Source organism: Malania oleifera, chromosome 2 (genome assembly GCF_029873635.1).
Source record: "Malania oleifera isolate guangnan ecotype guangnan chromosome 2, ASM2987363v1, whole genome shotgun sequence".
In the NCBI taxonomy this organism is placed as follows: domain Eukaryota; kingdom Viridiplantae; phylum Streptophyta; class Magnoliopsida; order Santalales; family Ximeniaceae; genus Malania; species Malania oleifera.
The window spans coordinates 141,014,903-141,039,915 of record NC_080418.1 but is presented as its reverse complement, the minus strand read 5'-3'; the positions used below and the strand labels follow the sequence as shown (position 1 = coordinate 141,039,915).

Here is a 25,013-nt window from a genome sequence, read left to right as displayed (position 1 = left end):
CGCTAAAAAAATTTAATTTATCATTATAATAATAATAAAAAAAAGAGAATACAAAAAATTGAAATAATTCATGTTACAAATTATAGTTAAAAAGATTTTTTAAAATAGCATACTTTGGATTATTAATAAAAAAATTGAATGCACAACAAATATCGCTAGACCAAGTAACAAGATTTAAATGATAATCCAATTGAGTGTTGATGTGTGGCAAAAAAATTTTACTAGATCAAGCAGTGGGATTATGTAAGCGTTATTATTTTTCTGAAGATATTATTTAATATATCATTTTAAATTAAAGATAAAATGGGGAAAAACTTAAAGAATTTGAAGGGGTAATATCGTCTTTTCGCATACTTTCACTCTGTCTCTTCTTCTTGCTTCGGAACATTAGGTTGGAGTAGCTGTTTCGAGCCCTAGCCGTTGGCTGTATAATCTTATCGTGCTGCATCACTAGACTCCACTAATGGTGGCAGAAAGCAAATCCAATACTACCACCGCCGCGAACCCGTCCCATAACAAGAAGAAGAGGCCACGCTATCTCCCCCACAACGTCTCTCTCTCTCTCTCTCTCTCTCTCTCTCTCTCCCTTTCGCTGTGTAACGATCTTACCGTTTGTTTCTGTGGGTTTTGTTTCAGAAACCTGTAAAGAAAGGGTTGTATCCATTGCGGCCAGGAGTTCAGGGATTCTTCATCACCTGCGATGGAGGGAGGGAACGCCAGGCTTCTCATGAAGCTATCAATGTTATTGATTCTGTGCGTCTCTTTCTGTTTCTCCTTCTTCTTCTTTTTCTTCTGTTAAACATTCTTTGCTCGTTAACATTATCTGCTTGATCTTTGGTTCTTAATTTTCCATGCGGCTCTGCTTATCATCTCAAAGCTGAATTTCGTTTTAAGTTGTTTAATTTACTGTTATTTTAGGAGAACAACGGTCTTCCAAATAAGTTCCGAGTTGGTTTTCTGTGATATGCGATACAGATTCATCCATGTATTTATTATTATTTGTTTTTGACATGGAGATTTATATCCGTTTTAGTACCCGAGTTTATGCTTAGGATTCTTTGTTTTGAAAAAAATTAATTAGAATGGAAACATTTTTCTAGAAAACGTGTTGCTCAAGGGGTAAAGAAATATATTTTCCCCAAGGACAAATAAAAAAATTTCCCAAAGATATCTCCAACATAGATTAAGCATGGGGAGTAAAATTTTCTCACCAAGTTCCTAGGAAATTTTAGCCTTTTTTTTTTCTAAATTAGTGGGGCCTTATTAGGGATTCCTTAAGCCTTCTACTTCTTGTTTTTTTAATAGGAAACACCTTCTCCAGTTTTGGTGTTTTGAGGTTTGATTGTAATAACATTCATGATCCAATGCAAAGAGATTCAATTGCAAAAGATGGTTGATAACATTCATGATCCAATGCAAAGTAGATGCAAAGGATGGTTGATAACACAATTGATTCAATTGTGTTATGGGAGTCTCTTTTTGCATTTGAAGATGGTTGATAACATTCATGATCCAGTTGAATCTCTTTGCATTGGATCATGAATGTTATCATGGTATCAGAGCACTAATTACATCTCCTTTGAGTGGCTTCGACTGCTTTAGCTCAAGCTTTTCCAGAGGCCAACCTTTCTTCCTCGAGCGCCTGTTGCTTGCTTCCTCTGCCGAAGCAACCACAACAAAACCCCATCTCTTTGTTTCTGCACCTCGTCCCTTTCGTTGATTAGAATAGCCTTGGCCTTGAGGCAGATGACATAGAGGGCATCGTTGTCGTAGAATCAGAGGTTGAGGACGGCGCAGTGAGAGGAGAGCTTCCCATCCGTCGGTACGACCACCGGAACCTTTCTGACGTCTAGTCTGAACCCAATGACACTGAACTCAATCCGGCGTATTCCTTGTGCTGGACCCAACCCCCTGTTCCTCTCCTTGCAACTCCACCGTACTCTTTGCAACTTCGGCATATCCACAACTACACTCTCTGCAACACCGACACCATCCCTTCCTTCAATCCCCTGCACTTGTCGCCACACTCTCTGCAACTTTGGCACATCCGCCGGTGCACTCGCCTCTCTGCCACATCCGACGCTACTGCACTCGCCTTTGCAAAGGATTTTTTTTTCGAGCAGCATCGTCGCCTTCTTCCCCAGCTCAGAGAACTTGTCGGAGTTGGAGATTATTTGTAGTAGGGAAGTTGCTTTTTTGACGGCTCCCGAACCCAAGGTTTTCTCTCTTTCTCATTGATATACGTAGATAATATTTCTTTTGCAACATCTTGGCTTCATTTTTTGATTGGATCTCTACAATTAATTCTTTTGCATTTGAAGATGGTTGGTGAAAGAGATGATTCTCTTCAAGCCATTAGTGCTAAATTGAATGGAAATAATTATTCATATTGGGCATATCTTATGAATAATTTTTTGATTGGAAAAAACTTGTGGGGATATTTTACTGGTAATGTGTCTATGCCCTTTGATAGCAAGAAAGAGAATTATGTAGAATTGTTAGCCGTTTGGGAGGTGAATAATTCCAAAATTATTACCTGGATTAATAATTCTGTTGGTTAGTCCATTGGTATGCAGTTAGATAAATTTTCTACAGGCAAGTTTGAGATTATTTAGCAAAATTATACACGCAATCCAATTTTGCTAAACGATATTAGTTAGAGATGGATATTAAAGTAGTAAGACAAGGAGATCAAAGTATTTAGCAATTTTACGCCCTTATGACTGGCTTTTGGGATGAATTGACACTAACTGAACCTTCAGATCTTAGTTTGAATAAGTCTTGCTGCACTTATAGAGAGGAACAATGACTTGTTTAGTTTTTGACGACACTTTGAGAAGAATTTGAGGCACTTCGTGGTTCTATCCTTCATTGGAGCCCTCCTCCCTCCGTTGATTCAATTGTTAGTGAACTAATGGCAAAGGAAGTGCTTCTTAAATCACATGTGGGTAAAGGTCTTCTCCTAGTTCCTACTCAGACTGTTTTGGCTGTCTTATCTAAGCAATCTTCCAATGGTCAAAATTGATGTCAGAAAGTTGTCATTGATGAGTGTAGTTCTTGCAAGTAGAAGGGTGATTGGAAAGCTCAATGTCCATTATTATTAAGTAAGGGACAAGAACAGGATTCGAAGGCTAGGCATTATCACACTGTAGCCACTACATCATCAGAAGAGTTGTCTCCCACCGTGCCTATGCTATCTATTATTGTAGAACAATTGCATAAATTTCTTTCTACATCAAAGCTTAATGCCTTGTCTGTTTCTCCCTCCATAGGTTTGTCCTCATCCACTTCAGATATATTTCCGTCCACTTGGATATTTGATTCAGGTGCTACTCATCATATATCAAATGACATCTTTATATTTACATCGATATCATCTACCTTGACACCTTCATCTGTTTTGGCTGTAAATGACACCCTAATGCCATTGGTAGGTACTGGTTCCATCATTTCATCTTGTTTGTGTCTTTATGATGTTTATTGTATTCCTCAACTTTCATTGAATTTACTTTCTATTAGTCAACTATGTAATTCTGGATACTGTGTTTACTTTACTCCAACCTCATGTTTTGTGCATGATCCACATTCCAATAAGCTGATTAGGATAGACTGTAGGAATGGGGGATTGTATGTGTTAGAAGAGCTTTGGGTGAAAGAATTTGTTAGTTCTAGTATTGATTTGTCTTCATTTTGTTTGAGTTCAAATTTGTCTAATTTTTATTTATGGCATTCATGCCTTGGACATGTTTCTAGTTTTTAAATGAGATTTTTGACCTCCACAGGAGTATTAGGAAATTTATCTTCTCATGACCTTTCTGATTGTAGTTGTTGTAAGTTTGCAAAATTCTCTGCTTTGCATTTTAATAAAAGTACATTAGTGTCTCTTGCATCTTTTGATCTAATTCATTCTGATGTTTAGGGACCAACTCTTACTACCTTAAAGGGAGGGTCCCGATATTATGTTTCTTTCATTGATGATTATACTCGTTTTTCTTAGATATATCTTATGAAGAAATGTTCTGATTTTATTAGCATCTATAAAATGTTTTGTGCTTTGGTTCAAACTCAACATTTAGCTTGTCATTAAGTGTTTCAGGTGCGATTTTTTTTTGGGTGGGGAGGGGAAATATAATTCTACTAAGCTTCCACCCGACTCAGCTTTGATGGCACCATACATCAATCATCGTGCACAAACACTTTTGAGCAAAATTGTGTGAATTCTACTAAGCTTCCACCCTACTCAGCTCTGATGGCACCATACATCAATCATCGTGCACAAACACTCTTGAGCAAAACTGTGTGGCTGAAAGAAAACATAAGCACATCATTGAGACAGTTCGATCCCCTCTCCTTTTTGGTAATGTTCTCAAAGTTTTCTGGGGAGAAACAGTTCTTACTACCACATATTTGATTAACAAAATTCCTACTGCTCTTACTTTGGGAGTCTCTCCTTATGAGAAATTGTACGATAAGGCTCCAAAGACCAAATGAAGAATTTTTTGATAACATTCATGATCCAATGCAAAGAGATTCAATTTAAAAAAGAGAGAGAGAGTTGCCGCACAAGAGGCCAAAAAAGTGAGCTTTGCCTTTATGCTATTTATATATATATTGAAAACAATTGAACTAATGAATAAACCTAACCCTAATAATGATACAAAGACTAAATTGCTCCTTAACTAAAATATTGGATATTATCTAACATCCCCCCTCAAACTCATGATGGCGCACCAAGAAGCTTCGAGAGTGTGCCAAGTAGAAACTGGAAACGACAAATAGTGTGAGACTTTGTGAAGAAGTCAGCTGATTGCATGGTAGAGGAAATGAATGGTGGAGAGATGGTACCAAGGCGAAGATGATGACGTGTGAGATGACAATCAATTTCAATATGCTTAGTGCATTCATGAAAGAAAAAATTATGAGCAATCTGAATAACACTGGTATTGTCACAATACATAGGAGTGGGTTCAGCAAGAAATACACCCATCAGCAAGTAACCAACACAACCAAACTATTTCAGCAGTAGTTGAAGCCATGAGACGATACTCCGCCTTAGTAGAAGAACGAGAACTACAGATTGCTTTTTGCTTTCCCAGGAATAAGAGAGTCACCAAGAAAATATAGAAACCAGTTGTGGACTAATGAATATACCTAACCCTAATAATGATACAAAGACTAAAGTGCCCCTTAACTAAAATATTACAATATATAGGATATTATCTAATATCCCCCCTCAAACTTACGATGGCGCACCAAGAAGCTTCGAGAGTTTGCCGAATAGAAACTAGAAACGACAAATAGTGTGAGACTTTGTGAATAAGTCAGCCAATTGCATGGTAGCGGAAATGAATGGGAGAGAGATGGTACCAAGGCGAAGACGATGACGTGTGAAATGACAATCAATTTCAATATGCTTAATGCGTTCAAGAAAGAAAAAATTATGAGCAATCTGAATAGCACTGGTATTGTCACAATATATAGGAGTGGGTTCAATAAGAAAGACACCCATATCAGCAAGTAACCAACGTAACCAAAGTAATGCAGTAGTAGTTGAAGCCATGACACGATACTCAGCCTTAGTAGAAGAACAAGAACTACATATTGCTTTTTTGCTTTTCCAGGAATAAGAGAGTCGCTAAGAAAAATATAGAAACTAGTCGTGGACTTGTGGATTGTAGGATCTCCAGCCCAATCAATATCAGAATAAGCACGAAGTTCTAAAGTAGATGTGGAAGAGAGTAATATACTTTGATACAATGTCCCTCTGATATAACGTAAGATACGAAGAACAACAGCCCAATGGATTGTAGTGGGAGAGGAGACAAATTGATTGACAAGATGAACTGCATATGTAATATCAAGTTGAGTGATGGAGAGATAAACCAAACTGCCAACAATAGTACAGTATAGAGTTGGATCCACGAATGGAACCCCATCAGAAGGGTATGATGAACATTAAGTTCAAGAGGAGTTTCTACAGTTCGAGTATCAGTAAGAAGGGCTTTTTGAATGACATCTGCTACATATTTAGACTGAGAGAGGAGATAACATTTAAGAGAATAGGTTACCTCAATGCCAAGAAAGGATGTCGGGGGTCCCAAATTTTCATTTCAAAGAGGTGGTGTAGCTTTGATTTCAACTTTGCAATCCCATCTGTATCATCTCCAGGTAAAATCATATCATCTACATAAAGAAGGAAAATAATACACCCACTAGATGTAGAACGAGTAAACAAGGCAAAATCATGATCACTTGAGCTTTGACGTAAGCAGTCACAAGTAAATGGATCGATATTTACAAGGTCAAACTCATATAAGATGCTAGAACTTGTTGGAATAGATAAGAAAGGAATGTGTTCAAAAAAGGTGATGTGACGAGAAACATAAAGTTTTTGTGTTTCCGGATCATAACAATGATATTCTTTTTGTACATCACCATAACCAAGAAACACACACATAGAGGATCGTGCAGAAAACTTAGAAAGCTCAGTATGAGGATGAAGGACAAAGCATCTGCAACCAAATACTCTTAAATGAAAATACTCTGATGCCTTGCCGTACAATTTCTCATAAGGAGAGACTCCCAAAGTAAGAGCAGTAGGAATTTTGTTAATAAAATATGTGGCAATAAGAACTACTTCTCCTTAGAAGACTTTGGGAACATTATCAGAAAGGAAAAGGGATCGAGCTATCTCAATGAATGTGCCTATGTTTTCTTTCAGCCACACCATTTTGCTCAGAAGTGCCAGTGCACGATGATTGATGTATGGTGTCATCAAAAGTCAGTAGGGTGGAAAACTCAGTAGAATTATATTCCCCCCCCCCCCCCCCCCCCAAAAAACCCCACCCCAAATTGCACTTGAAACACTTAATGACAAGCTGAATGTTGAGTTTGAACCAAAGCACGAAGCATTTTATAGATGCTAATGAAATCAGAACGTTTCTTCATAAGATATATCTAAGAAAAACGAGTATAATCATTAATGAAAGAAACATAATATCGGGACCCTCCCTTTAAGGTAGTAAGAGCTGGTCCCTTAACATCAGAATGAATTAGATCAAAAGGTGCAAGAGACACTGATGTACTTTTATTAAAGGGCAAAGCAGAGAATTTTGCAAGCTTACAATCACTACAATTAGAAAGGTCATGAGTAGATAAATTTCCTAATACTCCTGTGGAAGCCAAAAATCTCATTTGAAAACTAAAAACAAGTCCAAGGCGTGATTGCCATAAATAAAAATTAGAAGAATTTGAACTCAACCGAAATGAAGACAAATCAATACTAGAACCGGCAAATTCTTTGACCCGAACCTCTTTTAACACACACAATCCCCCCTTCCTACGACTGTCCCAATCAGCTTCTTGGAATGTGGATCTTGCACAAAACATGAGGTTGGAGTAAAGTAAACACAGTATCTAGAAATTAAATTCAATGAAAGTTGAGGAATACAATAAATATTGTAAAGATACAAACAAGATGAAATGATGGAACCAGTAATTACCAATGGCATTGGGGTGCCATTGAAAGCCAAAACAGATGGAGGTGTCAAGGTAGAAGATATTGATGTAAATATAGAGATGTCATTTGACATATGATGAGTAGCACCTGAATCAAATATCCAAGTGGACAGAGATATACCTGAAGTGGATGAGGAGGACAAACCTATGGAGGGAGAAATAGATAAGACATTAGGCTTTGATATAGAAAGAAGCTTCTGCAATAATAGATAGCGTAGGCACGGTGGGAGACAACTCTTTTGATGATGTAGTGGCTGCAGTGTGATAATGCCTAGGCATTGAAGCTTGTTGTCGTCCCTTAATAATAATGGACATTAAGCTTTCCAATCACCCTTCTGCTTGCAAAAACTACACTCATCAATGACAACTTTCTGATGTCGATTTTGACCATTGGAAGATTGCTTAGATGGGACAGCCAAAGCAAAGCAGTTTGAGTAGGAATTGGTAGAAGACCTTTACCCACATGTGATTTGAGGTGCACTTCCTCGGCCATTAGTCCACTAACAACTGAATCAATAGAGGGAAGAGAGCTCCGGTGAAGGATAGAACCATGAAGAGCCTCAAATTCATCTCGAAGTGCCATAAAAAACTGAACAGGTCGTTGTTCCTCTTTATAAGTGCAGTAAGACTTATTCAAACTAAGATCTGCAGGTTCAGTTAGTGCTAATTCATCCCAAAAACTAGTCATAAAAGTGTAAAATTGTTAAATACTTTGATCTTTTTGCCTTGCTACTCTAATATCTATTTCTAATTGATATCGTTTAGAAAAAATTGATTGCGTGTATAATTTTGTTAAAAAATCCCAAACGTGCTTAGCTGTAGAAAATTTAGGTAGCTACATACCAATGGACTGATCAACAAAATTATTAATCCAGGTAATAATTTTGGAATTATTCACCTCCCAAACGGCTAGCAATTCTACATAATTCTCTTTTTTGCTATTGGAGAGCATTGACACATTACCAGTAACATATCCCCAGAAGTTTTTTCCAATAAAAAAGTTCTTCATAACATATGCCCAATATGAATAATTATTTCCATTCAATTTAGCAATAATGGCTTGCAGAGAATCATCTCTTTCACCAACCACCTTCAAATGCAAAGGAATTAATTGTAGAGATCCAATCAACAAATGAAGCCAAGATGTTGCAAAAGAAATATTATCTATGTATATCAATGATAAAGAGAGAAAACCTTGGGTTTGGGAGCCGTCAAGTAAGCCATCTCCCTGCTGCAAATAATCTTCAACTCCAACAAGTCCTCCGGGCTAGTGGAGAAGGCGACGATGCTGCTCGAAAAAAAATCCTTTGTAGAGGTGAGTGCAGCGGCGTTGGATGTGTTGGAGTGGCGAGTGCAGCGACAAATGTGCCGGAGTTGTAGAGAGTGCGGTGGCAAGTGTAGGGGATTGAAGGAAGGGACGGTGCCGGAGTTGCAAAGAGTGCAGCAGCGAGTGTAGTAGTGGATGTGCCGAAGTTGCAGAGAGTGCGGCGGAGTTGCAAGGAGAGGAACGGGGAGTCGGGTCCAGGTCCAGCACAAGGAATACACCAGGTTGAGTTTAGTGTCATCGGGTTCAGACTGGACGTCCAAAAGGTTCTGGTGGTCTTACCGGTGGACGGGGAGCTCTCCTCTCACTATGCTGTCCTCCGCCTTCAATTCTACGATGATGATGCCCTCTGTGTCGTTTGCCTCAAGGCCAAGGCTGTTCTAATCAACAGAAGGGAGGAGGTGCAGAAACAAAGAGATGGGGTTTTGTTGTGGTTGCTTCGGCGGAGGAAGCAAGTAGCAGGCGCTCGAGGAAGACAGGTTGGTCTCCGCAGAAGCTCGAGCTAAAGCTGCTGAAGCCGCTCAAAGGAGACGTAATTATTGCTCTAATACCATGATAACATTCATGATCCAATGCAAAGAGATTCAATTGCAAAAGAGAGAGATGCCGCACAAGAGGCCGAAAAAGTGACCTTTGCCTTTATGCTATTTATATATATATTAAATACAATTGAACTAATGAATAAACCTAACCCTAATAATGATACAAAGACTAAAGTACCCCTTAACTAAAATATTACAATATATAGGATATTATCTGATAGATTGGATATAGGTGAGGGAATGGTGTAATGCCTCGAATGAATATTGAAGTAGGTTAAATAATGTCTAACCATGGTAGGAAATATGAAGTGGTTTATGAATGAACCCATTTGATGAACTTAGTAATGCTATGACCATGACATTTGCTCAGTTGTTTGAGCATTGCAGGTGTTATGTGCTTTTTTGGTTCTCTTGTTTTGAATCTTTCAATTTGGCATTAGAGCCAAATTTCATTCAGAAGTGTGGGGTTGTGTCATGTGTCACTGTGGCTTGTGGAATATGTACTCCATGTTGCCTTGCATTGTGTAGCACTCCATGTGAATAAAGGCACATGAAATCCACTTCATGCTTCCAAGGTTGTTAGAAATGGGGTCCTACATAGGATCATTGGGAAGGTTTGCAGAATCGGATCGTGGATCGTAAGATTTTGTTTACAATGTAAAATGAATTGAAATTTTATATATTTGGTAATTTATGACATCTCTCCTTAACATAATCCTTAAAACTTGGTAGTAAGCTCAAGAAATTAAAACAAAATTCAGGAATGTAGCTAGCTTGCTAGCTAGTACCTAAGGTTTTTCCTTCAAAAATTTTGAACCTAAAAAAAAATCTAAATAGCCGGAATTGCAAAGTGCACTGCAAAGGGTAGAGTGTTGCTAGCTTGTTTATTTAATAATTATAATTTTTAAAAAAAGCAAAAAACTGAAGAGAAGAAGGAAGAAGAAATTTCTAATCTTAATTCAATGAATTGATGCAAATTTCTTGGTCTTTCGTTAGACCATAAGAAGAAGAAGGAGAAGTTAAAAAATAAGGAAGAGGAAAAACTTTTTGTTAGTGGCAAAAAAATGAAAAGGAAAAAAATGCTATATGCTCTCTGCTTTGGGAAAAAAGATAGGTCTCTAGCTTGACAATAATAAGAGAAAAAAAAAGAACAAAAAAAGTGAAGAAACTACAAAGATAATGCATAGCTACTATAGGCTTGGAACTTTAAGCTCTTAGCCTGACTGTGAAACTCCCTATTTGTTGAAGCTCTCTACTGATCTCAAAGCTCTCAATTGACCTCTGCTGTTGTTGGAAGGAGGAACAGTCCAAACCTATTGATAGACAACCTAGGATTTACCTGTCAATAACTCCAAGCTCTTAGAAAGCTTTCAATTTTGAAGGAAGAGAGCTTTCAAGAGATGCTCAACTACTCTCTTGACTTGGATTGAACAAATCCTAAAACATGCTCATTATGTTGCCCTATTTTTGATGCATTTGAGCCAACTAGACCAAATTTTGTGTCTATGTTTCCTACTTGAGTTGGTATGCCTACTCACTTGTTGGGCTTGTAGTTCCAACTTTGGTTCCTTTGTTGGGGATTATTCGCTATTGCATCTTCCTTGTGTGTTTGTGGTAAGGCACTAGTTTGGGACTTGAATTGAAGTCTCTGTTGTCCTTGGTCAGTATTCTCGCACAACTGTCTCCCTTTTGGTCTCGAGTCCCGACTGTACATCTATGGTAATGTTCACTTTTTAGTTGGAGGATCATGGTTTTGCCTATCATGTGGTAAGAGTTTTTGACCTTCATGGCCAGTTAACCCTTGAGTGCCCATGTCATTAGGTTGTTCTAGGAAATCTAAAACATTCTTTCTAACATCTCCCTTTCTTGGTTGGTGCTTCCTGTGAAAGATTCAAGGAGTCTACAAATCTATTTTCTAATATATATATCCCTATTTAGGTTCGATAGAAAGTATTTGAAGATTCTCTTGAATTTTGTGTTGCCAAATCCATATTCATTTTGAGCTTCTTGATTGGGAGGAATACAAGTTGTAATTTGATATTGAATTCACGGTGGCATACTATGTTTCCTTCCTATGAAAGAAGTTTCCCATCTCAGTTTACTCATTTTGCCAAGTTTCTCCAAAGCTCCAATTTCATCTCCTCCTGTTCATATTTAGTTTGCTAGTTTGTTTCGTCACAATCTTTCCCCACTCAACCTTTCCCCTGTACAAAGGTCAAATGATCCAAACCTTTGTGCTTATGCAAATATGTCTGCTGACTTGAAGATAAATTGTGGGTTGGTGCCTCAATGAAGAGGACCTTTTACTTACAAACCAGGAACTTAGGTTAAAAGTGTATTACATTCAATACAAATGAGAGAACTTGTATAGAAACGGTGAACTCAAGTTGCAGTGGAGGTGCACTCAAATTTCACCTTGGACAAATCTCTACAGGCCAATAATTACTTGTTCTGTGATCTATGTTGCGGATGTGGCTTATATTCAGAGCGGATCACATGTACTAGAGAAAGCTACGTGACGTGAGGGACAAAAGCAAGGTGCTGCCATGAAGGGCAAACTGTCGATGGTTTGGGGCTGCCACGAAGGGCAAATCGTTGACGGTTTGGGGCGGTTACCGTCGACGGTTTCAGGTAGTAGCTGCAAAGAGTTTTCTTCTGCTCCAAACCGTCGACGGTTTTCGTCGGTGCATATCACGTATTTTCAAATCGGGGGCTTGTAGATTGGGCTTATCGGAGGGATTTTCTCCGGGGGATTGCTACAGATTTAGTTTAGTTATAATAGAACACTTCTGTATGCATTAGATTGTTATATAAACATCATTCTGTAATCCTAGATGGGATTAAGCTTCAAGTAAGCTTCAAAGATTGTAGTTTTGACATTATCATAGCAAAAACCAAAGTGCTGCTCCCGTGGGCGTAGGCTATTGCCGAACCACGTAAATCTTGTGCATTCTAGTTGCGTTTTTGCTTCTTATTATTGTTTGCTTGCTTATTGAGTATATTTCATCAAGTGATTGCATTAGTGGTTGTTGATTGTTTGTGTTTGATTGTGTGCTTCCGCTGTGCATGTTCAAGTTGAACGAACAACAACAAGTGGTATTAGAGCTATTGGTTCTACAATGGCTAGGGTCTCTTTGATTAAGTTCGAAGTGAACAAGTTCGATGGAAGTTATGGAACTAGTAATTTTGGACTTTGGCAACGAAGGGTGAAGGACTTGCTAGTGCAGCAAGAGATGGTAAGGCGTTATACGGATAGAAGCCGGACGACATGAACGACGCAAGTTGGAAGGATCTTGAAGCAAAGACGGTTTCCACGATCATGTTATGTCTGGCTGAAGATGTGTTGTATCATGTCATTTATGAGGACTCGCCGGTGGCAGTTTGGCTGAAACTAGAGCGCCGATGCACGTCCAAGTCAATTACGAACAAGCTGTATCTTAAGCAAAAGCTTTATTGGCTTAAGATGGCGGAGGGTTTGGACTTGACTCAGCACGTTAACACATTTAATCAGATCATTAGTGATTTGGGGTGAGTTGATGTGAAGTTTGAGGAGGAGAACAAGGCGTTGATGCTGCTGAATTCCCTACCTACGTCGCCTACATACGAGAATCTGGTTACGATGCTGACTTGAGGGGAAGAAACTCTAGAGTTGGAGGACATCACGAGTGCATTGTTGGGGTTCCCACCAAAGGAAGAAGGCCAGCGATGAGGGTTCACATGGTGAAGGGCTCGTGGCGAAGGGTAATAAAGATCGTGGGAGAGGCAAATCCTAGACTGGACCGAGTGGTAATAAAACTTAGTCTAGGAGGAAGAATGATGTTCACTATTTTAAGTGCGGGAAACTAGGGCATATAAAATCGGAATGTTCGGAGTGGGAGAAGGGGAAGGCAAAAGCTCAAGGGAATTCGTCAAAATCTGTGAATGTAGTTGAAGAAGGGGACTCGAGGAGCAGTGATTGTGAGATGGTTATTGTTTCATAAGGTTTAGAACGCCTCACGGGTTCTTGGATCCTAAACTCGGGATGTTCTTTTCACATGACGCCCAACAAAGCCTGGTTCACCACTTACAGATTGGTGAGTCCTGGTTCCATTATAATGGGAAATGGTGCGGTTTGTAAAGTTTTCGGAATGGGGGATATCAAGATCAAGATGTATGACGGTGTGGTAAGGACGTTGTGTGGGGTAAGACATGTACCCGATCTACAGAAGAACGTGTGTGATGGCGTATTGATGGTGATGAAGGGACAGAGGATGGCACGAAATCTTTATGCACTGCATGGTAATACCGTTGTAGGTGGAGCTGCAATTGAGAGTTTTGAGTCAGGAAATGCTGTTTTGTGTAATATAACCACTTACAAAATGGTGGATATTATTAACTACATTGGTGTGGATGTTTGGGGACCGGTGAGGGCAGCATCACGGGTTGGACATGGGTATTTCGTAAGGTTATCAAGAAAGGCCTGGTGGTATCTCATGCGGCACAAGTTGGAGTTGTTTGCCAGGTGTAACTTGTGGCTGAGGTGGAGTATCAGACCAGGAGAGAGTTCCTTAGGTTAGATATTGTTGCCGAGTACGTTGGCATTTAAGAAGTTTTGTGAGCAGGGCATGGTGTTTGCAGGGCTTGCAAGAGATTGCTTGGTGAAGTCAGCAAGTATGACATGTTTCTCGGATAATTGATCGCCAAAAGAATCACTAGATGGGAGAGTTGCAGGAGAGGTTTGGACTGATTATGCGGTAGACTTTGGTGGTTCAGCTATGCACGTTTCTAGTGAGGTGGGATCTAGGCTTGGTGTTATGTCTGGGTAGTGCATCTTTTTAGTATATAAGAAAGATGGGTTCAAGCTGGGTGATCTAATGGCAAATAGGGTGGCGATTGGTGGAGACATGAGTTTAGGTGTTAAAGCCATTAGACAATGTATTCAGATAGATGAAGAGAAACGGCTGTTAAAAAGCTGCAGTAGCAACAATGAGCATGTTGTGCAGGTGGAGTTAGAGACTCAAGGCAAGAGTGCAGGGAGTTCTAACTCAGTAGACTTGCAGGATCACAGGATAAACTGGATTAGAAAAGAGATTGTGATGCTGGTGGAGTTTCAGACTCAGGGCAGAGATGACTTTGGTCATGATACAGGAAGTCCAAGTTCGGGAGACCAGTAGGATCACAATGGACTCAGAGGTACTATCAGGCCACCGCTCAGGTGTGATCTGATGTCTTATGCAACCATTACTACTAGGAAGGATCTTAGTTACTTTCAGGAGGTAGTGCACGGCCAGGAGAAGGGTAGGTGGACAGGTGCCATGGTGGAGGAGATGGAGGTACTGTATAAGAATTAGATGCGGGGGTTGGTGGTGCTCCTAGAGGGGGAGAGGGAGATAGGCTACAAGTGGGCAAGTAAACTATTGTTTCGTGTGAGTGACATGCCAATTGCTAGGAAGGTTCCGACTGAGGTAAATTAGTGGGGGACTCTGTTGAGAATGGAAGTCGACACGAAGGTTTTGAGTACTGCCAAGAGTGTTCTTGGGTTGGAGATTCGCAAGGTTAAATTTACTGGGAGATTGAAATTATCTTGGGTTGATTTTGTAGTCATAGCTGCAGGGAGATTGACGTTATCTCAGGACGGCTATATGAATAAAACTACATGGAGATTGTGGTTATCTCAGGGTGGTTTTGGGGATCAGGTGCTGGTGAGATTTAGCATGGTTGATGTTAAACTGGTCACTGGTATACCATTGGCGAATGTAAGTAAACAATCTACCGCTCAGTGCTCGAGGATGAACAGTGATGTTCGGGTCATGTCAAAGGTTTCCTAAGCCAATGCAGTTGGGTATTTCGGCGGTAACAGAGGGTTTCGTCAGTTGTAAGGTACGCAGATGGAGACTGCACAGGGGCCTTGGAAGACAAGAGACTTGCAACGGTGTACGTTGTGGGTAGGCTTAATTGTTGGAAGTCCGGGGTACAATCTCAGGGTGTGCTGGTTACAACTGGAACAAAGTTCTTTGCAGAGGCTGAGATTGCCAAGGTAGTATTGTGGTTCAGAGGATCATTCAAGGAGTTGGGTGTTTAGTTAGGTGGAGTTCTTGTTACCACAGTCAAGTTCAAGCGTGGCTTGGACTTGGTTTACGTATTTAAGTGTTAGAGGGTAGGCGGGTCCTAATCTACAGGCCCGGGTGGAGTAGCGATTATGCTTTCAGATTTCCAAGGTGATGAATATTCGTCAAGGTGGAGATTGTTGCGGATGTGGCTTATATTCAGAGCGGATCACATGTACCAGACCGTTGATGGTTTCAGACAGTAGTTGCAAAGAGTTTTCTTTTGCTCCAAACTGTCGACGGTTTTCGTCGTCGCAAATCACGTATTTTCAAATTGAGGGCTTATAGATTGGGCTTATTGGAGGGATTTTCTTTGGGGGATTGCTACAGATGTTGTTTGGTTATACTAGAACACTTCTGTACGCATTAGATTGTTATATAAACATCATTATGTAACCCTAGATGAGATTAAGCTTCAAGTAAGCTTCAAAGATTGTAGCTTTGACATTGATCATAGTGAAAACCAAAGTACTGTTCCCGTGGACATAGGCTATTGCCAAACCATGTAAATCTTGTGTGCGTTCTAGTTGTGTTTTTACTTCTTCTTATCATTGTTTGCTTGCTTCTTGAATATATTTCATCATCAAGTGATTGCATTAGTGGTTGTTGATTGTTTCGTGTTTGATTGTGTGCTTCCATTGCGTGTGTTCAAGTTGAACGAACAACAACAATCTACTTGTGCTACTGAACCACTTCTTGTATTCAAGTTATTGTGGGATTGGATGTCTTTTGAGTTGGTCCTTCACTTTGTCTTGTCTCTTTTCAAATAGTTCTTTCCTAAAATGGCTATGTGAAGTTTTTGCTCCCCTTGATTATATGCTTGAGTGTGGGTCTTAAATTTTGAATTTGTCTAAAACTTTAGAGGCTTAAAAAATATGAATGTTTCAATGTTGATGTCAATTTTGATTCCAGTTTCGATTTTTTGAAAATGATGTAATTAGCAGTAAAGCACAGATTCTTTTATGAAACTTTAGAAACCATTAGTAGACATAATAATGCAACATTTGGGACGAAATATAATAAATAAAATACATTAAGGAAAGGCAAGTGGTTTTTAAAGTGCAATAACTATGATATAGTAATCTTATTAACATATTCAATTAATGTAAATGCAATTTATTATTTACTATATAAATCATATAATTTAGACATAAATGGTCAAATAAAATGTTGAAGATAATATCTAAGTTATTATTATTATTTTTTAAATATAATTTCAAAATTATGAAAGCTATTCATATCCTTCTTGTAATAATCTTTAGTTTCAATAAAAAAAAAAGAAAAAGTAAAAGAGAAATTTCAATTTGGGTTTTGAATCTAAAAATTTGAATTTCAAGGAAATGTATTCTATAGTTAAAATTTTGACAAATTTTGTTGAAAATATGAGATTTCGATAAAGTTTGGGTAGTTCGTGAAAATTTTGATTGATTTTTTTTGAAATGGAAATTGACTACCATTTCGATTTCAAGGGTGGTGGAAAGCAGAAATTTCGGCAATTTTGTGGAAATATAAGATTATGCTTGAGTGCACATTCTTTCCTGTGTAACCACACATCGCGTGTCATCTCGGGGATGACCCTCCAAATTGAAACTATAATTTTCCATTCATTCAATCTCGTCTTTGCAAAGCTTGTATATGACATGTATGCATAGAGGGCATGATTTGAGGACCAAATAAATTTGTTGCTCTAGTTTACAAAAATGCATTAAAATACAAAACCCCACTGAACTGCCATTGCAAAGGTCCATGTTCATAACTTGTCCCTAACTTGGCCGAAGGAATTACCATGTATCACAACCATATCCCATTGTCAGGAATACTGAAATGACCAAAATGTCTCTTGACACAAACAGTCAATTAAGCTGACAATTTATTGGATTAATGATCTAATAACTGTCAAGGAAGCTGTCCCTTGAACCAAAGGATTTTTTATTCTTGGAAGAACCTACAACTTTAGTGCTCCGCTTTCAAAGTGATAATCTTTATCATGCAGAGTGTATGGCATTTGGGCTGCCTGTGAATTAAGCTGCTCACAAACTGGTTGAGCTTTATTTGGTTTAAGCTCCTTTCCTTTTTAATTTTCTTCAAGCTTAAGTTGCAATCGTACAGAATTGGAAGATCAGTTGGCTTATTGAACTTGAATTCTAGCAAACCCTCAAGCTTGTGACATTTCTATGTTTGTCATTTTGTTTCACATTGCTGATGTATGCTATCTTGTTTTTAGTATTTCCCTAGTCCCAGTTTTATGATACTCGTTTTATAATCTTCCTATGACACTTCTTGTTTCTGTTTGCAGAAATTATATTTAATAATTTTTACCTTGTCCAAATGTTGTTTCCTGCTTACATTTTTTTCTTTGGACATTTCATGGATGTCATTGTTATGATCATACGAGTCATTGTGCTAATGTTGTTTTGCAGTTCTACGAAGAGCTAGTCCAAGGAAAGGATTCAAGTGCTAATCTTGGAGCATTAGCAAACATACCGTTGAATACAAAAACTAAATTTACATATTCTGATTCTTCTGGTAGTGATGATGATGATTGTGGTGAGTCAGGTGACGAGGGGGAGAAGAAAGAAGTGCAGGAGGCAGAGAAGAAATTAGATTCTCATATAGAAGGTGATGCAAATAATAAAAGTTCAACAAATGAAAAGTCTGATCCATGTAAAGGGGATGATGAACGCCATGAAATTGAGAGGGAGGAAATGACAAACAATAATAAAGAGGAATTAAAATATGATGAGCATCAAGCTAAGGAAGCTGAGGAGCCACCAGCAAAGAAACAATGCCATGAAACAGCCACATCGAAATCTGGAAATTTTGGCTGTGATAAAGTGGAGAAGTCCATTGATAAATTAATTGAGGCTGAAATTGAAGAGTTGGGAGATAGAAACAAGGTGAGTTAATAATAGCCACTGAACCTCGCAAAATATTTTTGAATATATACATATTGGTGGACAGTTTCTGTGCTAGATTCTGTTTTTGTATGTCATGTTTGTTTCATTATTGTGATTTTTCTTAGTCAGTCACACTAGTTTATTTTCTGTTTCATTTGCAGTGGCTGTGCTTGAGTTAGTTGACTTTGTTAGCTTATGTGCTAGTAATTATCGAAACCAGAAATTTTTTTTTCCTTTTTTTGGGGGAGAGGGGGTGGGTGTTCATATCTTATTCATTGATTTTAATCTGGATGGAGTCCTTTTTTCCGCATCCTTGTATCTAACTGAGAAGTACATTTACCTAAGTGTTGTGCTGGTTATAATCAACATTACCTAGAATGAGAATGTTCCAGCATGGAACAGGAACAAGAACAGGATTGAGGTACAGCTCATACTCTAAAATATGGAAACTTTGGGGTATATTTATACAGATAAATTGGTGAGCAACGTGTGATGGCTTTTATATATTTTGGGCAGGATGTTATCATCTTTTGAAATGATTTTCTTTTGTGAGAATTATAATGCAATAGTTTTTCGCTTAAACTGAAAAAAATGTTATGTGAAATATATTGAACTAAGATTTTGGAAATCTATATTTGTGTTCCAGAACAAAAATGTACTGTGTTCCAAAATGTTTGTACAAAATTGTGGTTTGCTAGAGTTGTTAAAGCTTGATATCATTGTTGGCCCACAAACTAATAGCTTAAGCTTTTAGGGAAAGTAGGAATCTAACATGGTATCAGAGTTGGTTACTAGGAGGTCCTAGGTTCTAGTCTCATGTTTACCTCTCCTCATGCTGTTGGGCTGCAGGTTTGGGAGAGTGTTAAAGCTTGATGTACATAGTTGGCCCACAACCTAAGAGTTTAAGCTTTTAGATAAAGCGTGTATTCTAACAAGAGTGTTATCATTTTCTGGTAATCATGGTTAAAACACAATCACTTATTCATCTGGATGCAGTTTTTATTTCCACATCCTTGTATACTGTGCATTATATTTATCGTTACCAAGTCTATGGATGTTTAAAATACAAACAAGGGAAAGTTTGTGTGATTTGGTTTTACTGGTTACACAATTCCATCTTGAATCTGATTTTCATTAGGGATTTTCAAGATTTCACCCTTATGGACTGGTAGCAACTAAAAAAGGTGAAGGTACAAGATGATCATGACAGTTCAATAGGTGGCAAAGTATCAACTTTCTAAATCACACACCCAGCCAGCCAAACTAAAAGCCAGAGAAAAGATAAAAAAAAATCTCTTTCATGTTTTACATTTTTGCGACATGCTAGAGTAATCCTGCTGATTGTGTGATATTGATAAACCGGACAGCAATTGGCGGTAATGCAGGTGTAGCAACTTATCAACTCCCATTTGGTATTTTAGTCATGTTTTCTGAGGGTTTAAAATTTCAATCTTAAAATAAAGAAATCAAAGTTGAAATCAATAAAGAAAGAAATTATGCCAATTGGATTTAATAGAGTTTGTGCTCTTATAAATTTATAATAGTTTATTCAAATTCTAAAGGGACATAGGTCTTATCTCAAGTCTTGTTTCAATATAAATCAAAGTTATACAAAACATGGATTAATTTGGTAAATACAATGAGAACAAGAATGTGGTTAACCAGTTGCTGTTGAATGGATTATGCACTTACGCTGTGCTTGGGCCATTTTTGACACATCAGTTATCAAATAAATTGTGGTAAACTAGTTTTGCCGATCGATAAGAACTTTTAGATGGCAAAAGTACTGGCGTTTCCCACTGCAATTGTTCTGTGCTAGTACAGACCCATGTGATGCATGGGAAATTGGACTTTCTAACTGTCCAAGTGCCCATATTATTTTTTTACTCTCTTACTCTCTTAATCTCTCAATCTCAAAAGTGAGTTGTTCACTTTAATTTAACTAATTTGTCTCATTTAATGAATGTGTTTGACTTTTGAATCTAGCTGTCTCAAGACTCAATTGTTCAATTTAATTTAACTAATTAATTTCATTTCATGAATGTACTTACTTTCTTCAAAGAGGTAGATATGTATCTTAATTTATGTGGACCATTGTGATATAGATGTACGCATCTTAAATTGTTTGGGTCATTATAATAAGTTGATCATTCATTTATTTAATTGTATAAAAAAGTTTTGATTGGTTTGTTATAATGTTTCATTTTTTTTAAATTCAAAACTTACCAGAAATTATGAAAAAACCTTGTTTTCCAGATCTCCAAATTTTTATAGGGGAGTTGGAAAACATCTTTTTATTGTTAATCAATTTTCATATATAAATCTTAAAGAACTAGAAAACAAGGTGACTTTTTTGTAATTGAAAATCTATTGTTTTCCACAGCTAAACTGATCCTAACTGATTCTACAGGAGAACATTTTGTTCTTTGAAAAAACCTGACATAAATATTGAAGAAGGTTGTCTTGCTGGTTTAACTATTGAATGTTTCAGCGATCTAATTGAAAAATGCATGTCTAGGTGATATGAACAGTTGAAAGAAGATCAATGCAGTGAATTTTGACAGCCTGGTTTTATAAAATGAAGATTGTATCTCTCCCTGATGGCAATGGCAGTTGATCTTCTTTATCCTCATTTTCCTTTTTCTTTTCCAAAAATGAGTAGCAGCACTATTTTGATCGTGTGCACCCTTTTCACACTGAGTGAAAATGAAAATTTTTTTCGTCTTCCATATAGTTTTTCTGGGAAAAATATGTACAGGTTATGGAATTGATTTGGAATATATGATTTTCAATTATATTGAGTGATGGAAAAACATGAATTTTTGTTAGCCCAGCTGGATTTCATGGAAGTTATATCAATGCTTGATACTCATACTTTTTGATTCCTTATATTTATTGCTACAACTAAATGGAAATTTGAGTTACTGCTCAGTCCTCTCCCACTCCCCCTCCCCCCCCTTTTTTTTTCTCTTTTGAGGTGGGGCATTGGTGTTTCATGGATAACTATTTAGTCATGCTTTCATTTTAGAATCAATCTCATTTATTTGAGAATCCTCTTCAAATTCATTGCTCTTGCTGCTGTCACTGATTTAAAGACAAGCCATTGTGTGTAGATTCAGGCAACCTTAGCCTCTTGGCAGGAGGATTGCTATTGTGCTGATGATAGGTTATTTCTCTTTTTGTACAGAGGCGTTTCTCCAGCCTTGATTCAGGTTGTAATGGAGTTGTCTTTGTTCAAATGCGTAAGAGAGATGGAGATCCAAGCCCCAAAGACATTGTGCAGCACATGATGACATCTGCTGCCTCAACAAGGAAGCAAATGTCAAGGTCTGTTCATTGCATTATATTTATGTTATTTATTTATTTTTTTTTTCAAGTTAATAAGTTGGTAAGGCTTAATAATGTGCTGAAATAATTCCTGGTTCTTAGGTTCATCTTAAGAGTGTTGCCAGTTGAAGTGACGTGCTATTGTTCAGAAGAGGACATTACAAGAGCAATAAAACCAATTATTGCTGGATACTTTCCAGTGGAAGTTCAAACTCCACAAAAGGTACCTTCACCTTATTTATCTTGCCATCTTATGAATCTGTGGTGCTGTAAAAGTGATATAGCAACGAAAGAGACTTAATGGATGAACTTCATGAAGAATCAACAAGGATCTGAATTTATGATTTTGTGTTTCATGCTTCTTTGAAAAAACAGAACAAGCTTTAACTCGTTGAAAATTCTGATTTAGATATTCAGTTTTACTAGTGTAGAATTAGTAATGAGGCTATGATGTTAGAATTGGTTCCTTCAACATTTGTAGTAACCGACTTGGTGGAGCATTGATTTGAGAACTTTTTAAAACCTGGGAGCATAACTAAAATTATGCTTGTTTTATACTATAAAAAAAACTGAGAAATTGTGCCTGTTTTGAGCGGCAAGATTGCAATCTGCATTGGAATTGTTTTAACTTTTCTGATCTTCCTTTTTAGTTTGCAGTGTTGTATGATGCTCGCGCAAATACTGGTATTGAGAGAATGAAAATCATAAATGCTGTAGCAAAATCTGTTCCTGGACCTCACAAAGTCGATCTTAATAATCCGGACAAGACTATTGTGGTGCAGATTGTCAAGGTAGTAAAGTGCTCTGCCAATCCATTCCTTATATAGTACTGGTATTTGTTGCATGCACCCAAGTTATGTTTCAATTGCTTTAAATGTGTTCTGGTAATACAATTGCTCGTTGCTTATGAATATTAAAGCTAAATATTTGCAAAAGATTACTAGATTAAGTGCTTCAACTAATATTCATTCTTCTGATATGCTAATCATTTAATGCAAAATTCTGGATGGAAGGAATTCATTTCTAGGTAAACTGGATGACGATTTTGATGGAGTCGATACCACAGCATTTTTTGCAGTCTCAATTTTCTGTTTAACCTTTATTACAGGGATCAAATTGATTAGTCATGCGTTAGGATTTACGTTGGTTGCATTTGCACTCTGCTGAAGGATTACTGTTTTTCTGCCTTTATATATTAATGATAAATTGCAATTTTGATTCTAACAGTCCCAATAACTTATTATCTTGTGTATTTTCAGACCGTGTGCTTGATTGGAGTCGTCGAGAAGTACAAGGAGTTGGCCAAGTACAACTTGAGGCAGCTCACATCACCCCAACAGTAGTAGTTTGTTTTAGCATGGAATTTTTGTAGGTTCTCAGAGTATTAGAATAATTTATAGGGGTTTAAATGAATGAGAATGACAAATACAAAATAATGGATGTTATTTGAGAAAATGCAAGTCTAAATCTTCCTTTTCTCATTTTTATTTGATACTGGTGAGAATTGTTGAGACTACTTTGTAAAATTCTGTGTTACCCTGCTCTGCACCATCGAAGCACATGGTTGGTCGAAGGGCCGCACTGCATGTTCTCCACGAAGGCAATTTGGCAGTTCAAAATAGAACTACAACAATTTCAGCAAAGAACAATTGGCTGTGCTGGGAACTTCTTATATTTATTTGAAAAAGCACTTTTAATAATTAGTTGTGTTTAATTATTCCTTGGTTTACACTTAAATAACTATTAGTTCAAAAGGTATTTCTAAACTATTTTTTTAAATAAGGAAATTAAGTACTTTTTAAAAACAAATTTTTCTAACGAAAGTGCTTATAAGAGTTCTCTCAAACAGCTTTTAGGAATTGTTCGAAATTATTTATTGGAAGATATATATTGTTTTAAAATATTTATCTTATTTGTTAAAAAGTAGTCTTGAGATTTTTATCGTAAGTATATTTTTTTTTAAATATATTTTTTAAGAAAAATAATTTGAATGGATACTTTTTTAAAATAAATATTTTAGTGTAAATTAAAAATGACTTATTGACATAACTTCACCAAGGTGCCATACAAGAAGAGTCTATAAAGGACCTTAAGTGAAGTCTAGGCTTAAGGATCCATTAGCCTAAACTTCACTAGTTAAGGTTCTCATTAATGCATTCTTCTTGTCATTGTACACGTTTATAAATTGTAGAAGCTGTCAAATTTTTCTCACTTGGATTAAGTTATTTTGTCAATCCAGCCACCATGGACTTCACACCTTTGGGAGCAGCCAATGCAGCCGCCACTAACTCCTTACCTTTGGGGCTGAGTGGGGCCTACATACTGTACCCATGTAAGAGAGAGAGTATTCCAGGTTCCAAAAGTATTAAGCTTCATAACAAGCTTTTCTTTCCATTGCATCTCTTGTCTAAATAGGTAATTCCATAGCATACCTGTCATCCGGTATTTCTCATCCTAGTCCTTGGGTCATAGAATTGCTGCCACTGATCATATCACATATATACCTAACTTCTTCTTCACTTTTTAATATCCTGTAAATTTACCTTGTGTTACTCTTGTTGATGAATTCACCATTAAAGACTATAAATCCCACCTTTTCTATTTCTTTTCCTTTGGTTTTGTATATACCCAAATTTCTGTTCTATCTTTTGTCCATTAGAAAGATTATTAAATCCATGAATTGTTCAGTGGCATTCTTCCTTGATTATGTGGTTATTTAGGATTTGAAGATGGGGAAGACGATTGTAGGAGGGCGTGAAGCTAGTGGACTTTATCACTTTGAGTACTGCATGCACTACTGCTAACACTCCTTTCCAAATTCATTGTTGTCTTGATTATCCTTTTCTAAAAAAGTTAAAATGTTTTGTTCCTAATTTGAGCTCTGTGTCTAGTCTTGATTATGAGTCTTGTTAATTAGGAAAGCACCATTGTGCCCTTTTCGCTTCTCGAGTTAATGAATGAACGGATTGCAAGCCCTTTTACGTTAGTTCATTATGATATTTGGGGTCCTAGTAGAGTTGTGTCCAAGTTGAATTTCTGGTACTTTGTAACCTTTGTGGATTATTATTCAAGAATGACTTGGTTATATTTAATAAAAGATCGGTTCAAGTTATTTCATGTATTTTGTGCCTTTTGTTCTGAAATAAAGACTCAATTTGGTTTGTCAGTTCGAATACTTTGAAGTGATAATGCTAATGAGTATTTTATTGCACAATTCACTACTTAGTTTGATATTGTCCATCAATTATCATATGCCCACACTCCTCAATGAAATGGGGTTGCAGAGAGGAAAAATAGACATATCCTTGAAATCACTCAC

The 25,013-nt window shown here is 37.4% G+C and overlaps 1 protein-coding gene across 2 annotated transcripts; it reads left to right on the top strand.

Annotated features, from left to right (window-relative positions):
* The first annotated feature begins 329 nt into the window (after nucleotides 1-329).
* Nucleotides 330-23,220, top strand: LOC131147662 (uncharacterized). Of its 2 annotated transcripts, XM_058097175.1 has the most exons (7): nucleotides 330-550; nucleotides 637-753; nucleotides 17,891-18,367; nucleotides 21,555-21,694; nucleotides 21,797-21,917; nucleotides 22,345-22,485; nucleotides 22,954-23,220. In XM_058097175.1, the coding sequence occupies exons 1-7, from the start codon at nucleotides 464-466 to the stop codon at nucleotides 23,035-23,037; spliced, it is 1,167 nt and encodes a 388-aa protein (XP_057953158.1). In that variant the 5' UTR covers nucleotides 330-463; the 3' UTR covers nucleotides 23,038-23,220. The 2 variants fall into 2 exon arrangements, with proteins under 2 accessions (XP_057953158.1, XP_057953160.1); XM_058097177.1 differs by lacking the exon at nucleotides 22,954-23,220 and having other exon boundaries at nucleotides 393-550; nucleotides 22,352-22,485.
* Nucleotides 23,221-25,013: the final 1,793 nt, after the last annotated feature.

Excerpts from the sequence above, each read along its gene's own strand:
- LOC131147662 (XM_058097175.1), top strand. The coding sequence starts at position 464 with ATGGTGGCAGAAAGCAAATCCAATACTACCACCGCCGCGAACCCGTCC. Across the intron at positions 18,368-21,554 it reads AGTTGGGAGATAGAAACAAG|AGGCGTTTCTCCAGCCTTGA; the intron begins GTGAGTTAATAA and ends CTTTTTGTACAG. Across the intron at positions 21,695-21,796 it reads ACAAGGAAGCAAATGTCAAG|GTTCATCTTAAGAGTGTTGC; the intron begins GTCTGTTCATTG and ends CCTGGTTCTTAG.